General features: G+C 49.8%; 4 protein-coding genes across 4 annotated transcripts; 2 read left to right on the top strand and 2 right to left on the bottom strand.

Annotated features, from left to right (window-relative positions):
* Positions 1–175: 175 nt before the first annotated feature.
* N7517_010839 (tRNA lysidine(34) synthetase) lies at positions 176–2,372 on the top strand (the record flags this gene model as incomplete). Its single annotated transcript, XM_056728562.1, has 3 exons — positions 176–329; positions 407–583; positions 643–2,372. 3 exons carry the CDS (start codon positions 176–178, stop codon positions 2,370–2,372), a joined length of 2,061 nt encoding a protein of 686 aa, XP_056574377.1.
* Positions 2,373–2,710: 338 nt separating this feature from the next.
* N7517_010838 (putative Rho guanyl nucleotide exchange factor) lies at positions 2,711–7,781 on the bottom strand (the record flags this gene model as incomplete). The annotated part of the gene is made up of 5 exons (XM_056728561.1): positions 2,711–3,280; positions 3,332–4,211; positions 4,269–5,277; positions 5,335–7,533; positions 7,598–7,781. 5 exons carry the CDS (start codon positions 7,779–7,781, stop codon positions 2,711–2,713), a joined length of 4,842 nt encoding a protein of 1,613 aa, XP_056574376.1.
* A 1,057-nt stretch (positions 7,782–8,838) lies between these two features.
* On the top strand, positions 8,839–13,862 carry N7517_010837 (SEC7-like alpha orthogonal bundle; the record flags this gene model as incomplete). The annotated part of the gene is made up of 5 exons (XM_056728560.1): positions 8,839–12,053; positions 12,111–12,456; positions 12,519–12,907; positions 12,962–13,068; positions 13,126–13,862. The coding sequence occupies 5 exons, from the start codon at positions 8,839–8,841 to the stop codon at positions 13,860–13,862; spliced, it is 4,794 nt and encodes a 1,597-aa protein (XP_056574375.1).
* A 672-nt stretch (positions 13,863–14,534) lies between these two features.
* On the bottom strand, positions 14,535–17,382 carry N7517_010836 (mRNA splicing protein SYF1; the record flags this gene model as incomplete). Its single annotated transcript, XM_056728559.1, has 5 exons — positions 17,209–17,382; positions 17,034–17,150; positions 16,916–16,969; positions 14,850–16,861; positions 14,535–14,793 (listed from the first exon to the last, which is right to left on the bottom strand). The coding sequence occupies exons 1-5, from the start codon at positions 17,296–17,298 to the stop codon at positions 14,535–14,537; spliced, it is 2,532 nt and encodes an 843-aa protein (XP_056574374.1). The 5' UTR covers positions 17,299–17,382.
* Positions 17,383–17,507: the final 125 nt, after the last annotated feature.

Raw genomic sequence — 17,507 nt, 5'->3', positions numbered from 1 at the left:
CAATAGAATCTCGGGGACGTATTCGCGTGAAGGCCATCTGGTCACGTTCTCGGGAAATTGATTAGCCGAGCCGACAATATCACCCTTAGGTTCGTTCTCCTGCGCGTGAAGTAATCTATAGGTCGATGATGATGTTGAATTGTCGAGCCTATGTTTGATTCTAGGGAGAGTAGACATGGCCGGCAATATATCCATCTCGCCATTTCTGTTCCAGCGTTGCTTCCAGCAAGCATGGTCCGGATCGCGACGGGCTCGCGTCAATTATGGCAGCACTAAATATGGAAAGAAACCCGGCGAAAATGACATTCTGCAGCTTCCACGAAGGTTTGGTAAGTTTAAAAGATTGAAAAATTATGCATTCGGTGTTTGTATCTCAGGAGCTTATAGCTGACGCGTGAGATGGTAGGAATTGCCGTCAGTGGCGGTGCTGACTCTATGGCTTTGGCATACCTATGCCAGCAATTGGAACGATCTTCTGATGTTGCTGGGGCCATTTCTGTCACTGCTTTTGTGGTAGATCATCGTGCCCGTCCAGAAAGCACTATTGAGGCACAAAAGGTTGCTGGTTGGCTTCGTGATATGGGTACGTTCCAAGCCGGATTACTTACATTCTCGGGATATTATCTGAGCATTCTTAAACAGATATCAGAACCCATATCCTCAGTTTGGACTGGTCTGAAATTACTTCAAGTCAGAATCATTTATCTTCGCCAAAGTCCGGGGCATCAAGTCCCCTGCCATCCGCCTTTGAGACACATGCTCGACGACTCCGCTTCCAAGCCCTCGGCATAGCTTGTCATGAGTTCAAACTTGAAACATTGCTTCTAGGCCATCACCAAGACGATAATGTCGAAACCACCATTTTGCGCCTCTCCGCCGGGGCAACTGGTTTAGGTCTTGGCGGCATCCCCGAAGTTGCTCGAATCCCCGAATGCCATGGTCTTTTTGGGGCTTCTGAGAGCTGGTCAACTACATCAATCCCGACAAAACCTCCGACAAAACCCCAACCCAGAGTTCGGTTCGATAACCAGAAGAACGGGTTCATCACCTTTCCCGACCCAAACACTAGGACAGATAAAATCTACTCCAATCTCACATCCAATGTAAATATGGCAAGTCCCGGCATATTCATCTGTCGACCTCTACTCTCTTTCACCAAAACAAGTCTTCTGGAGACCTGTCACAAAAACCAAGTTCCCTACGTCTCCGACCCAACAAATTTCGACCCAACCCTCACACCCCGGAACGCCATCCGCAGCCTTCGCACCTCAAACTCCCTACCCCGTGCTCTGGAATCAGCATCCATCCTCTCCCTAATCCGCTCAAGTCAAGACCTCCTCCAGAGATCAAACGAGCTTTCAAACTACCTGATCTCATCCCAATGCCGGATTCTAGATTTCAACCCCAAGACAGGGTCAGCAGTCATTCAATTCTTAGAGACAAGCCCAGCATCCATGGACCCGCAGCTGGCAACATTATCAGCCTCTCGAATGCGACAGATCCAAACCATTGCTCTCCGCCGCATCACAGAACTACTCTCTCCATTCGCCGATAGCCATTTCTCGCTACGCAGCTATGAACCACTAGTTTCCAATGTGTTCCCGGATCCAGAGGGCTCTGGTTCCCATGGCGCAGACGCCACATCTAATGACCAGAAAAGAAACAAAGCCTTCACGGTAGCGGGTGTTCTATTCCAGCGTCTTGCGAACGAAGACTCCACGCTTGAAAAGTCCCAAGACACACATCTCGGTGATAGTATCTGGTTGTTATCCCGACAACCATTCATGAAAAACCGTGACCCCGTGACGCAAATCAATGTTTCGCCTAGTGGTAGTTTTACTCCGTGGGTTTTGTGGGATAACCGGTACTGGATGCGACTTCGTCTCGTTCCGATAGACCGTGATCCCAATGAACTGGAGGATCATTTGATAAGTGTTCCTCTTACGATACGACCGTTCCATAAATTTGATATGGAACGGATACGCAAAGATGCGGTTATTTCGAGGCAGGGGCAAACGAAGGATTCTGCTACTGGACAGAAAATACCCGGGACTTTTGAGCATCTTAAAGCCGTCTTGGCTGCTGAAGCGCCTGCTCAGCTGCGCTTCACTTTACCTGTGATATCAAGGGAAGGTATCGTGTCCAAGCCAGGAAAGCCTCTTGGCCAGAAGGTTTGGCAACAGCTGGCATTACCGACTTTGGACTATCGGCTATCCGGTCATTCAACTAAGTATTCCTCTCCCAATGAGGTGGAATTGATACACCTACGCTATCGCTGGAAACTGAGATGGCAGTGGATGTACAAAATGATTGACACTGAGGCACTACGCCTGATGGGCTGGCCGGTGGGTAAAGATACCGGAGACTCTTAGTGTACATGAAAATAACACCTAGACAAACAAAAAAAGCAAGCCCTGTAAAAACTTGATCTCCTGAGCTATGCATGCATGGTCAATGGCTACCTGTGCGGATAGGCCAATATGAAGGGTAACAAGAAATAGGAATGAATACAAATAAGATAGGCTCATGGATATGTATGCAAATGAATGGGTGTCCAAATGAAAGTAGAAAAGGCTTGTGCGGTATCAAAATACAAGGTGAAAGGAAAAGATAAAGGTGACAGGTGTCAGGTTGTCGAGCAAGATGCTCAGGTGGGTGAAAGGAATGAGTAATGGGACAAGCCCTGGATGATGTGATGCTGTATAATGGGTTATTGCTCGCTCGCCTTGACCAGTGCAACGGCAGCTGACTGAGCTCGAAGACCTCCGACTTCTCGTTTCAAGCGGAAGTTTTCTTTCTTCACTCGGCCGATCTCGTCTAGAGCACTCGCCAGCTGAGACTTCAAGGCGTCTTCTGCGTGGCCCATTCGGACGTCCTTTGCAATCTTGCTGAGCTCGGTATTAAACCGATCATAGAGAGCCTCGTTCTCGGCGCTTGCCTCGCGATAAAGCTCGTCCAATTTCTTCACGCGCTTCTCGCTAAGGACCAAGGACGACTCCAGGTCTCGTTCGAGAGCGGTTGTGCGGCCATTATACTCCCCGGCAAGCATCTCAACTCGGGCTTCAAGCTTGCGCATGCGAGCTTCAAGGGATGCGGCGGTAGCAGAAGGTGGATTGGCGTCTGTACGGTCAAAATCAAACTCAAGGTTCAGTGCATTGGATTGCCTTGGTGGTGTGAACTTCAGCGAACGTAATTCGTTACCAAGCTCTGAGAGCTCGTCTTTCAGGCCCAATTGAGTGGAGGCTTGGGTCTTCTTTTCTACTTGAACACGATCACGTAACTAAGAAAATATTAGAAAAGTCATTATCAAGACAAATACAATGGGACAAACCTTTTGTGGGCTTTGCATCCGCGGTTTCTGTGGTTTTTGCAAGGAAGACGAAGATTGGGGCCGCTTATTATCGGGAGCGTTGGTGGTTGGCCGCTCTCGAAGGCCCGGAGTCCGCTGAGGGATGCTTGACACGTGGGATCGCCTCCTTGACTCTTCTACTGGCGATTCTGATACACTGCCCCTGGCCTTGGACGTACGCTCCGTCTGTGGAGTTCTGGGATCAATGTTCTCCTTCCTGCTCGGCGTGGAAGGACGGGGCGGAGACAGACGGCGAATGGGTGATCCTAGTCGCGTCGGTGAACTGGATTTTGCCGCTGGCTTAGAACGCATTGGTGATTGACCACGCATTGGCGATTGACCGCGCATAGGTGATTGTGATGTTGGTATGTAACTACTCTGAGGCCTGGATTGTTTGGTGGGCGTTACCACTTCTCCTCGCGGAGTCGTTGGGCGGAGCTGTTGAGTCGGAGAGATACTGGATGCATCCGAGGATGATGTGGGTGGTCGTAGATCCGAAAGAGAGCTCCTTCGTTTTCTGCGAGTCCTTGGCACGGCATCTTCAGAGAACCCTCGGAAGGAAGATAGAGAAGGCGGATTTTCGTAACCGGTCCCTGGCCTCGAAAGTTGCTCCTCGGATGCGAACCCGTACGGACGATCGCGAGTCGAAGGGCGATCACGAGATGTAGGCCGATCACGAGATGTAGGACGATCGCGAGATGTAGGGCGAAGGAACCCGAGACGAGCGTCCACGTCAGTCGACTTCGAACGTAGTAGACTGCCCTTGGGTGTATTGGGCTCTGAGCCGGCCGGGCTTTGCTTTTTGCTCAATGTCCGTAGAATTGATGCGACTTTGCTTTCGCCTTCATTTTTCGAGGTATCCCTGTGCATACCAAAGCCAAAGCGTTTCCGGAAAGAAGAAGAATTGGAACCGACTGACCCGGCATTAGTATGAGATTTCGATTGCCCATAGGTGAGTGTTCCTTCCACCGAGGTACCCCCAGGAAGGAATTCCTCAAAGAGGTTGTCAAAGTCTTCAACCAGTCGATCCAAAAGAGAGACATGGTGGCTTGGATCTCCGTCTTCGGTGAGTACCTCTGCAAATGCCATCGTCAAAGCACCGCGATCTCCATCATTACCAGATGCATCGAGTAGCTCGGCAAGTAGTCGAATAATCGCAGCTAGAGCTCGTCTGTTCTGCGGGCTCATGTCTGTCACGAATTTCCGGAACTGCTCATCAAAATCTCGTGGTATCATGGTGTCAAACTGGCTTTGGACCCATTTTAGAGAAGAGGAGCTCAAGATAGGGCCCATACTTCTTCTCCAAGCGTTCGCCAGAAAGGTTTCAAATGCGACGAAAAGTGTATCAACTGGCACCTCAGCAGCAGCCTGGATTCTGCTTGGGTCTTCCAACAAAATGTTGTAAAGCTCATTCACCGGCGCCCGGTCAACCTGATCTCTGACCCGAAGCATTCTGCCCAGGATGTTTCCACTCCGAGACTGCAGAGAAAGTACATAAGCTGCGAATGTCTGTTCCAGCAACCCGAACTGGGTATCCAATCCATTGGAGGCGGTTGTCCCAACAACAGATATTTTACTCCCGTTTTCTTCCTTCTCTTTGTCCTTGTCCTTCTCTTTATCTTTTCCGGGGAATGTTGAAGGTAAAGTGTTTGATCTCGACAAAGTGCCTCTTGGCGGCGGCATCTTTGGGAATTCGCCGGTAAGAGTGGCCGATCCTGGCCCTTTGAGCGTGGGAACATTATCACGGCTACCTCCCAACAGATTTGAGATCAGTTTGGTTGGCGAAGGTGGCCGGAAGCCCCGCGATGACTTGACTTGCGTGATTAAGCTGCTGGCGATATACCGAAGGATTTCAAAATTGGAATGAACCAGTGGTTCCGTCAATGCTGAGTTTCGGGGACTATGCAGAGGCGAGAGCAAATATTGGACTTTGTTTCTACATGTCAGAGTCAAGAAAACAGAACTGCCAAGGGAGAGTCACTTACGACGTCGTGAAAGAGTGGGAATGAACTTGTCCACTGTGATCAAATCCGTAGACCCAGATCCAACTACAGAATCGATATCTAGTCTGTATTGATCTCCATTTGGGGGAGATATCGATATGATGACCTCGAGATTAGAATCTCTCAACATTTGACCACAGGTCGCCTTGGATGCATCAAACACAACTCGTATGGGAGATGACTGAATACGGCTGAGCGCGGCGCTTTCGCCGTCCTCGCAGACACAGGCCAGCATTCCCACGTTACTCGCAGCTCCGGTGGGAGGGCTTCGTAGTGTCCACTTGCCCCCTTCTCTTTCGCTCTCGGGGAATCGACCCTCAATCTTCGCCTTAGATATTTCTTCGATCAGTCGGTTGGCTCTTCCTTCATATGTTCCAGCCAATTCCAATGCAAGCAGTTCAGCTCCGGCGCTTGTCTCATCTGGCATGGACTTGGCTGAAATTGGCACAACAAACAAAATCCGGCCACATGTGGATTGCATACAACGCACATTATGGAAGTCTAGTACCTGCACAACCTGGAGTTCTGATCGCGGTAAAGATGTGGACATATCGGTGGTTGAAGCGGCCGCGTTGTCGATATCAGCCAGCACACCACGGGCCGTGGCCCGGCTTTCGGCGGGTTTTGCCAGAAGGACCAGACAGTTCTTATAAAGAAGCATGATACCTGTGCTGTTACCAGATGACTGTGTTTCCAGATGGTAGGGAGGGGTAATTTCGCTGAAGTCGACTGCGGTAATCAGCCGACCTTCAGGGAACGTCTTCGCTGGCCATCCGTTGACCAGCTCTTTCAGGCGTTGAAGGCTTTGGGCGTGGCTTGATGGAGAATTATTATCTAGTGCACAGATATCCTTCACAATGTCGCGTGCTTTCAGCAGAGTTCGCACGGCAGGATGGACCAAGGGGAGATTGCTAGTCATGGTGTCAATCAGCAGACTGTATCGAGGTAGCCGCTGAACGGGTTCCATCAACAAAGAGCGCAGTCTCTGCTCTCCCGTCTCGTATACTCTCTTCGAAAAGCTAGAATTCTTGTCTTTCATGAAGAGATTCAGAGTTTGCGTAAAACCTGTATGTGCTCGCATATAGTCTCCGTATGGCTGTGAAAATTGTGGCAGCCATTCAAAGAGCGCCTTTGCGAATGCTAGAGCTCCAAGCGGATCTGCTCTATCTCTGGGCAAACCCCGATGATTGGAAGGAAGCTCTGTGTCCTGACCAATATCTGTGATGGCATCTTTCTCTGTTTCATCCAGCACTTGTCGAATCACATCGAGAAAGCCCAGGTTGACTTCCAGGATTTCATTCAAACATGGTGGGAACAATGCCGCCAAGGCTGCCTCGTCGGGGCTGTTGCTTGATGGACCTCTGCTCACAGCCTTTTGTCGAAACTCATCGGCCACTTCATGGACAAGAGAATACAGTTTGGCAACATATCTCTCTTCGGTGTCCACAAGCTCACACATGGTGAGACGAAGGGCTTCTTTCTGGCTTCTTGCGAACAGGCGCGATTTGCTGACATTGGTCGGCTGAGACGGCGCACGCTTCAGTCGAGATGTTGGCAAAAACATAGGATCTCCCAATGCCTCTATCAGGGGTGTGTATGGACCGTACTGGGGATTCTGACTCCCCTCAAGGTCTGATCCCACACTCTCTCGCCGGTGAAATGGCTGTATAGTACCCGTAGGAAGCACCACATCGATGTCAATCCATGGAACCTTACGTTCTTGATATGCGCTCCGGATATCCTGAATAATCTCCAGCGAATCATCCACCTTTGTCATCCGATTGGCGAGATCCGCCGCATGCATCTCATCGAACATCTTAGGAACCTTTCCTCCCGGTCTTCCAGCCCGAGCCACCCCAGTCAGACGGTGTTTAACCGGTTCAGACAGCTCGGCAAAGTACCTCAGCATACTGACTGCCAGTCCGCGACACACCTCATCACCTTGTTTTTCGCGGGGGAGGTGGTTGACCGCAGCATACACGGGGGCAGCTGGGGACACCGTAATTCGAGGATAACTTTGAAACCCGGCGGGTGTGAATATATGGGCCTGGATGCGAGAACTGCTCACAGTGGCATTGGCGGTGGAGACGGCACCATAGAAGACGAGAATGGATGATAGACAGGAGTCGACGACATGATAGAGGCTGAGTTGTTCGAGGGGTAGGTCTGCCAGTGTAGGGACTGCGGGGGAGGAGCGATGGTCGCCATAATGAATGGTTGCACTTGCAGGTGCGGAATGCGAGACCTCGGGAAGCTGTTGAGCAAGCGCTATCGCGATAAACAAATGAAATGCGCCGGGGTTTGGCGTAGAAGGAGCGGAGGAGCGGTGCAGTAGCAAGGTAGCGAGTGACAGGAAATAGAAGGGCGCAATGTTTGGAATTAAATGAGAGGAATTTTCCTAGAGTGAAAGACAGTTTTGAAGATTGCATATAGGATGTGTTATCGTAAAGCAATCGCGACATTCGCGCTCCCCTCCATAGAAAGAAGATATCCACTCAATTCATAGATTCAAAGAGTACACGTGGTGAAAAAGAAAAAAAGGAAAAAGCTCAAAAGATAAATAGAAAGGGAAGTGTAAGATCGAGGGGAGGCGTTTGTTTTGAGGCGGGGACAGAGAAGCGGTGGGTTGATATCGCGATAGCCCGATAGAGCGGGTATTAGCGCCTACTAAGAATAGTAAAAAAAGGAATGACTTGAAGTTACACTTGAATTACTCTCTCTTCATGTCCTACTCTCTTGTTTTTAATGTTTACTCTACTATGTTTTGTCCGGCCAACGCTATCAACACCGTTGCTATCGTTGCGATCCCCAACTGCTGCAAGGACTAGTGTGACAGGTCACATCTGCATGATTCGCTGAATATATGGGGTTGCACCTTGTTTGCTTTCTATAGTTTCAATTGTGTGTATCTGGAGCTTAATCCTATACCTATATGAAACTGTTTTACAATAAGAATCGACAGAAATACTAGATCTGTCTAAGGCACAATGCCATTAGGTGTACAATTCGTTAAAAAACGGTGGTTTCATAGTGTGGTCAATTCTGAAATTCTATCTTTGTTTAGTCGGAAAATATATCAGCCACTATATCGATGATCGCCGGGTTAATATGTTTATGAATTCATGCATGTATTTAGTTTATTGCATATTCTCCCCCCATTTAAACTTCTTATAGTGTGCATTCTATAATGTATATGTACATATGTAGCCCTGGAGGTTGTAGATATTGACATGTGATCTCGAAGGATGTCAACAAAGGGTGAAATCAAACATTTTTGAATCCATGGCAGCCCAATACCAGATCGTACAATAATACCCCCATCGGTACAGATCTTGATCCAATCTAATCGATTTAATACAGTCCTGCTGGTAATGGGTAGTACAGCCCCTGGCGTAGGCGGTGAAGGGGCGGGGAAGACGCTAAGCTCGATAAGGCAAGCAGCAGTATGATGAACAAGAGACCAGCTGTTTGGTTCCGACCTCCAAAATGGTGTCACAACAGCGAGCATCTTTTGTGATGCTCGATCCCACCATGGACTCATCCACACTTTCAATCGCCATCGACCCGGTGGCTTTGGTGACCACTGAATGTATCACCGTCACCTCGTCTATGCGCAAGCATGCCCGCTGGGCTCATTCCTCGGTCTCCGCCATCTTGGGCGGCAATGGGGCCTCTCGTGTTTATGAGCGGGATAACTCTGTTCCATCAAGCCCAAATCCACGAAGGACAGGTCAATCAACACCTCGCCCTGATGAAGATCATGTCCTGGCCAATCGGTGGGGTCTACGAGGGAAGAAGGGGAAGAGCATGCAGGATAACCCATTGATATCGGCCTTTACACGACTGCGGAGTGATCTGAAAGATTGCAAAGACATCCGAACTTTTGATACCCCAGCTTTACTTCATCCTTTTCTACAGGTCGTTCGCTCCTCTTCGACCTCCGCCGCAATTACCTCCATCGCCTTGGTCTCCATTACCAAGTTCCTCTCGTACAATATCATCAACCCGAATTCTCCGCGGCTCCCCATAGCGATGCAGCTACTTTCTGCTGCCATTACACACTGCCGATTCGAAGCTAGCGACTCGTCCGCGGACGAGATAGTCCTGTTGAGGATTCTGAAGTTGATGGAGGGTATACTTTCACGACCTGAAGGCGAACTTTTGGGCGACGAGAGCGTTTGCGAGATGATGGAAACCGGGTTGAGCATGTGCTGCCAGGGTCGTCTGTCAGAGGTATTGCGGAGATCCGCCGAAATGGCAATGGTCAAAATGTGCCAGGTGATCTTCATGCGTCTGTCGCATCTTGATCAAGAAATGCCCGCAGGATCGGATCCATTTGCGGGAGAAGATACAAAAAAGGACCCACCATCTCATCTGAAGATGGACCCGTCGGTCAATGGAGACACCGTCACATCGCAGCACCTGTCAGCAATCAGCGCAGATACAGCCGCCGCAGAACGGAACAGTACCAGCCGAGAGGGATCACCCGAGCAGGCAGGAAATGGCAGCGCAGCAGCTGCACCACCGAGCCCGCAGGATGACCCCGAAACCGAGCTTCAGCCCTACTCTTTACCATCCATCAAGGAATTATTCCGTGTCTTGATCGACCTGTTGGACCCTCATAACCGGCAACATACTGACGCCATGCGCGTGATGGCACTTCGCATTATCGATGTTGCCTTGGAGGTAGCGGGTCCTTCCATTGCTCGGCATCCCAGTCTGGCTGCTCTGGCCAAGGACGATCTTTGTCGATACCTCTTCCAGCTAGTCAGATCAGAACACATAGCTATTCTCACTGGCTCGTTGAGAGTGGCTGGCACCTTGTTATCGACTTGTAGGCCGGTTTTGAAATTACAACAGGAACTCTATCTTTCATATTTAGTGGCCTGCTTGCACCCTCGCGTGGAAATACCGCGAGAACCAGGCATCGACCCATCGCTCTACGAAGGCATTCCCCAATCACCGAAGTTGGTGAAGCAGCCTGCTACGCAAGCCAATGGCGGCAGACAGACACCTGTTCCTGTCCAAGATCGACAGAAATTGGGACTCGAAGGTGGAGCGAGAAGGCCCGAAGCCCGAGAGGCAATGGTAGAAAGCATTGGCATGTTGACACGCATACCTAGCTTTATGGTTGAACTTTTTGTCAACTATGACTGTGAAGCGGACCGAGCAGATCTGTGCGAGGATATGATTGGATTGCTCTCTCGCAATGCTTTCCCAGACTCTGCAACTTGGAGCACTACAAATGTACCCCCATTATGTCTCGATGCTCTTTTGGGCTATGTCCAATTCATTCATGACCGGCTGGATGATGAACAGATCCAAGGAGACTATCCACCTCGGGAGCAATTGAAAGAACAACGCCACACGAAGAAACTGATTATCAAGGGAGCACAGATCTTCAATGAGGACCCCAAGAAGGGCATTGCATTCCTCGTAGGGCATGGCGTTATTCAGGATGCGAATAACCCTGTTCTGGTTGCTCGCTTCTTGAAGGGAACTACACGTCTGTCGAAGAAAGTCCTCGGGGAGTATATCTCCAAACGTGGCAATGAGGAGTTGTTGGGCGCATTTGTCGATCTCCTCGACTTCTCAGGGCGCAGTGCGATTGAAGCCCTTCGGGAATTACTCAGTTCGTTCCGTTTGCCGGGCGAATCGCCGCTTATTGAGCGAATTATAACGACTTTTGCGGAACATTACATGGAAAAGGTGAACCCGGATGCTATCGCCGACAAAGACGCACTGTACGTCTTGACCTACGCCATAATCATGCTGAACACCGACCTCTACAACCGCAACGTGAAGCCACAAAACCGCATGACCTGCGCTGGGTTCGCAAGGAACTTGCGAGGTGTTAACGGAGGTGGAGACTTCACGGAGGAATTCCTGCAGGATATCTACGATTCTATCAAGAATAACGAAATCATCCTGCCCGATGAACACGAAAACAAGCATGCGTTTGACTATGCTTGGAAGGAACTATTGCTGAAGTCCTCATCTGCCGGCGACGTCATAGTTGGAGAGACCAACATGTATGATGCCGAGATGTTCGCGGCTACATGGAAACCAGTGATTGCGACCCTTTCATATGTCTTTATGTCTGCATCGGACGATGCAGTGTATTCTCGCGTTGTCAATGGTTTCGACCAGTGTGCACAGATCGCTGCCCGCTATGGCTTGACCGAGGCGTTCGACCGTATCGTCTTCTCCCTTGCATCGATTAGCACTTTGGCTACTAGCAAACCTCCAAGCACAGCGCTCAACACAGAGGTCCAGGTAGGTCAAAAGAGCGTGATGGTAAGCGAGCTAGCCGTCAAATTTGGCCGAGATTTCAGAGCACAACTGGCAACTGTGGTCCTTTTCCGAGTTCTCTTAACGAACGAGGCAACTGTCAACCAAGGCTGGGAGTATATCGTCCGCATCTTGAGTAACTTGTTCATCAACTCTCTCATTCCGCCATTCGATGGTGAACTCACCTCCGAACTTGAAATCTCTCCAATTCCACTACAGCCTCCATCACAGGTGGTTGATCGGGATGGACGCAACAACGACACTGGAATTTTGTCAGCATTCACATCTTACCTCTCAAGTTATGCGGCAGACGATCCTCCTGAGCCTTCGGACGAAGAACTTGACAACACACTTTGCACAGTGGATTGTGTGACCGCGTGCTCAATCTCCGAAATCTTAACAAATATCAAGTCAGTAAAGATGTTTCATTGAATGGCTTGTGGCCATTATGCTGACTTCTCCCACAGATCTCTACCGTTATCCTCATTGGAGGTGCTCGTGGAGGCTTTGTTGTCCCTGCTTCCCGAGGAGAACGCACCAGCAGTCATTGTCGTAAAATCCGAACGGCCGACACCAACGTCGAGGGCTCCCAACAATAGAATCGACCCTAACCAGCCCAAATATGACCCTTCGATGATATTCGTTCTGGAATTGGCAACGGTGCTCACTCTTCGTGACGAAAAGTCCCTGGAGGTCCTTGGTGAAAACCTAGCAACAACCCTTCAAACATTGGTGCGCGATGCGAAGAACCTCCATCCGCTAACTGTGTCTCGTGTGGTTTCTTATCTCTTAAGTCTCTTGCGACTGAGCCATGTATGTACCCTCCTTTACCCTGCGGTTTTGATATGCGTGGCTTCTTACTAATACTACTCTAGGACCAACATTTCATGCGGGTACCTGTTGTGCTCCACGCTATTTCTGGATTCGATCAGGATATCTTGGAAACCGTGGCTGTAGCGACAGTCAAGGGTCTTGCCAGGTGCATTGCTCATACAGGCCGTCTACGAAACGAGATCACAATTTCTCCGGATTTCTGGTCAATCTTGCAAAGACTTCACCAACACGAGGCAGTGGCATCTCTTGTCTTTGATCTTCTACAAAGCATTGTTGAGTCGATGCCCGATATTATCACAGCCGACAACTACGAGTTCGTAGTCAGCCTGGCCAACGACTTCGTCAGCGCCGGGCGTGTGGGATCTATTGAAGAACGACACAGGGATGTCCAGGCCCGTCGTAATAAGGGCGTCAAACAATCCAAGTCAAGGTAAGGATACCATGCAACTCCCTCTAGTGTTGATACTTACCTCTTGTCTCATAGTGAGAACCAAGTTGTGACTCGCGGCATCAGGGCAATCGGCCTGATCTATCACCTGACTGGACGAGTCCCAGCTCTTATCAAACAATCTCACCTTGAGGAGAACGAAGGTAACGACTGACCCTCTGACATGTGTATCGTAGCGAGTTTCTAATATGAATTTCTAGCCTGGGCCGCCTACTGGTCACCTATCTTCCAGTCCTTGACCGCTCAATGCATCAACCCGTGTCGCGATATCCGACACCATGCTATTTCCACACTGCAGCGATCTCTTCTGTCTGCCGAACTGATCTCAAGTGACGACAAGGAGTGGACTAGCATCTTCGATGAAGTCCTATTTCCGCTCGTCCTGCTCTTGCTGAAGCCAGAGGTCTACCACTCCGACCCTGTTGGTATGAGCGAGACCCGATTTCAAGCCGCAACCTTGGTCTGCAAGATCTTCCTGCGCTTCCTTGACCAGCTTCCCAACCGGACGGGTATGCTCCCTCTCTGGCTCAGGATCCTGGACATCCTCGACCGCATGATGAACAGTGGTCAGGGTGATAGTCTAGCAGAAGCAGTCCCCGAAAGCTTGAAGAATATCCTCCTAGTCATGGCGGATGGAGGCTACCTCGTCTCCCCATCCCAAGACCCAAGCAAGGAGGAAATCTGGGTCGAGACTCGCAAACGCCTTGGTCGCTTCTTGCCCGATCTCTTCTCGGAGATCTTCCCCGATGTCCCTAACGAGCCCGAAAAGTCTCCGGTCGAGGCCGTCTCATCCCCAGAGGAGCCCCGTGAGACAGAGAAAGCCACCGAGGCAGAGCAGAAGAGCGAATATACTGCGCCCCAGCGGGACAGCGAAGAGGCAAAGGAGGCTGTTAATGCCGAGAGCCAACCTCAAGGGGCAGAGGAAAGTACCTCCTAAAGGAGTGTCGAGCCATTTCATTTCTGTGGATGTATGATGTATCTTTCTTAATCTCTTGACTCCCCTACCATTTTCGCGTTTACCTTAGAATAGCGCCGGAGTCTATGTTACACATGTAGATATAGCTTGATTTGATGATCGGCGCTGCGTGCGAGAAGACTACCCATGTTTCTGTTTACTTTGTACCTATGATGTGTGCGAATGTCAAGGCTGGCTTCATATCAACGTAAGGCTTACTTGTTATTCACTAATTGAATAGACACTCGTAGTTAAAACACACCGAGATAGACAAGTTGCGACACAGGTGTATTCTTTTGTGCAATCTATACACATACAGATACAACACTAGAACGCCACGTTGAATCAGGTATCCCAAGACAAAGATAATAAATCGAATAGAAGATCAGAGAACCAGAAGTCTCTCTTGGTTAACAAACGGAAAAAAAAACAAGTCATGATTTGAGATGCAGTGCTTTGGTAGCAGAGAAAATGGCACTGAGGTGGCGATCATCGCAAACACTCATACTAGAATGCGTAAAGATAGCAAGTATACAACATACATTTCGACGGAGATACAGAAAGAGCAAAGAGACAGAAGAACGAGTTAGTAAAAAAAAATTCATAAGATGTTCTCTTTCTCTTGAACAAAATAGCCCATATCAACTTCCCCCTCTATTCATCATCCATGTCAAGATCAATAGCGTCGGGGTTGGCCTCGGCAGCAGCTGGTTCTTTGCTGGCAGGAGGACGGTTACCGCCCTCCGGACCGCTGGTGGCAGCCACGAAGCCAACTGGGGCACGAGCTTGACGCTCCAATTCTGCCATGGCATCTGCGCGTCGTTGGTCCTCGTCGCCTTCGCCTGGTTCGCCTGTCTGGAGTTGCTGTTGGCTCCTGGCAATGGCTTGCGAAGCAATGAAGTTGACGTCGGTACTATAGATAACGTTAGAAAATGTATCATCAGTTTTATGGTGGTGGGAATAACATACTTATATTGAGCTTGAACGCTTCGCTTGATGCGAATCATCTCACCGAAAGTATCGTCGTTTCCATGGTTAACCTCGAATAGCTCCCACTTCTGCCAGAAGGGAGCGTTTGTCCGGGGATCGCAGAATTGAGATGCGTGGCCATAGATCGCGCGAGCACGATCAATCTCGCCAAGTCGTCGCTCCATCTCGGCGAATTTGAGACACATTTCTTTGGCCTCTTGGTCGGGCAACGCGGCAATGGCGCGCTCGTAGATTGGTCTGGTAGATGTGAGACCGAAATTGGAGGCCGATTTGGTGATGTAGAATTCGAACATCTCGAAGCGGTCCTCGTCAGACACTGCCCGAGTTGCACGCTCGTAGATCCGCATCGCGTGGCGTGCGAGACCGCGCTCTTCTTCTAAGTTCCCGTACATCAGGTAAAGAGACTTGGCAAATTTGGGGGGACAATCCTCCAAGGCTTGCTCAAACAGGTCTCGGAGACGCTCAATGCCGATCTGGCGGTCCACAGCCTTGGTCAAGTACAAGTTCCAGAGTTCGAATGCAACTGGATACATGAAAAGATCCAAGCCTCGCTCGTATACCTTGAAGGACTCTTCGAAGTATTTATTTTCTTCCAAGAGATTGGCATAGTTGACGACAGTTTGGGGTGTGGCGATGCGAAGCTCGAAGATCCGCTCGTAGACCTTTTTGGTCTCCTCCAGAGACGAAACACTCTCGACTAGGTCAACGTAGAAACTCCATAGCTTCCAGCTCTTGTGAATTCTTTGCTGTGGAGACAGTGTCTCGTCGAAGTAGTCCACCGTCGATTTCTTAGGTGCCTGTGTCGCCTTCGCCATAATACTAACTGCTTTGTCGAAATTCTCGGCGCGGAGCTCCATTTCGGCCCATTCACACCAAGTCTCTGCCAGTTCAGCTACAGACTTGAATGGAACTTTGACAGCCTTGTCGAAAATGACTCTTGCAGTATCCAAGTCCCCGCCGTTCTCATAAAGCCTGGCATAATTGACCCAAAGTTCGGAGAATTTTCCAAGCGCTTTCTTGGGGTTGATTGCAGCAATGGCATCTGTGTAAGTGTGGACAGCTTCTTCCTTGTTATCGCCCCAGAGTGCCACTCTCTTTTCCCATTCGATGACGTTGTGAGGGTTCTGCCGTAGGAGTACATCATTCACTAAGAATGGTCTGCGGTCCATCAGCTGCTCGAAGCGCAGCATGCGGAGGTCAAGATCAAAGTCGGCATCCTCGTCGGCTTTACCCTTATCAGAACGCGCGGCTGCGCCTTCCATCAAGCTTCCAATGATAGACTCCTCAAACTCCACATAAGAGTCGAAGATAAGAGTGAAATCACGAACCGTCATGACAGTAGTGATTCCTTCCTCAAAGACATCCCGTGCCTTCTCGAAGTTGCCCTTAGTGATCCAGTATGTGGCCAATCCGGCCCACAGTTTGCCCCTCTGGTCTGCAAAGCGCTCGATGCCACTCCGGAGAATGGCGTCAACATCAATTCCGACCTGAGGGCCGGTCTCAATCTTCTTGGCCTTGGAGACTAGGAGGTCAACCATCTCGGACCATAACTGGAATGGACCCTTGCCATTCTTAGACTTGAATCGTGGGTCGTCGAGAATATCCATGAACTTCTTCACGGCTTCCGTATATTCGCCCATTTCAACGAGGAGCTCTATGTAGTCCTCAATGTTCTCGGGGTGAATTTGCATGTACCGAGCAAAGATCTTGATGGCGGTTTGTCCGGAAGCAGATCGAGCGAAGCCTTTGTACAGTCTCCAGATTCGGTTATGCTGTGTGACTGGCAGAGCGCGAAGGGAACGGTCGAAAGTCCGTCGAGTCTGGGTCACCATGGGCTGCTGGAGCAGGAAGGTGAGATACATTTCCCAGATGCGCGGCATCTTGTTCAAGAGGATCAAGGCTCGTTCGAAGAGTGCGTTCACTTTCTGGTATTCGGCGCGATAGACCGTGGGATTGCGGCCCTGCAAATGCTTTGTTCGGAACTCCAGATACTAGGACGGTCAGTAAAAGCAGAGACTTGAAGTTGTAAAAGAAAAGTCACTTACCATCTTCCAGAGCTTGTAGGAACGCGGTAATTGCTTGCAAGCACGCTCCATGACCTGATAAAAGTCAATCGATTAGTGACGGTCCTTAGCGACTCGGTTGTGGTGGGTGACGACATACAAATGCTTGCTCATAGAGCGTGCCATTTTGCTGCTTGAATTCGATATAGGCAAGCCATGGCTTGACACTGCTAGCGTCGCGAAGCAGATCTTGTTCGTAGATAATGTCTTGATCAGTCTAGCGATGAAATCCAAGTAAGCCTCAAGTTCAAATGGTCCAATGGGTCAAAACTTACAATCAAGTAGAGGTCCGGCCGGGACGCAGATGGTCGATCCATCTCTGCGTGCTGCCGGTGGGATCTCGGGGGCAAAAGCGTCCCTGGCATTGCGCCACTCAGTCGAGCGAAATCCAATTACACGACCAACGTGTCGGCATAAAGGAAAATTGCATAAACAAGAAGCTGCTGGCGTGCGCGTTTAAAGCCAAATCTGTTGACGGATGAGGTTCCCACATTTGTTATCACGTGATTAATCTGTATCAGGTGGGCGGTGGAGCTTTATCGGCGTCATACCAATGTGGCCGCGTTGCTCTAGC

The sequence above is a fragment of the Penicillium concentricum genome (assembly GCF_028827145.1).
Source record: "Penicillium concentricum strain IBT 3081 chromosome Unknown utg000006l_segment0_segment0, whole genome shotgun sequence".
Lineage (NCBI taxonomy): Eukaryota > Fungi > Ascomycota > Eurotiomycetes > Eurotiales > Aspergillaceae > Penicillium > Penicillium concentricum.
This window is presented reverse-complemented; position numbering and strand designations above follow the sequence as displayed.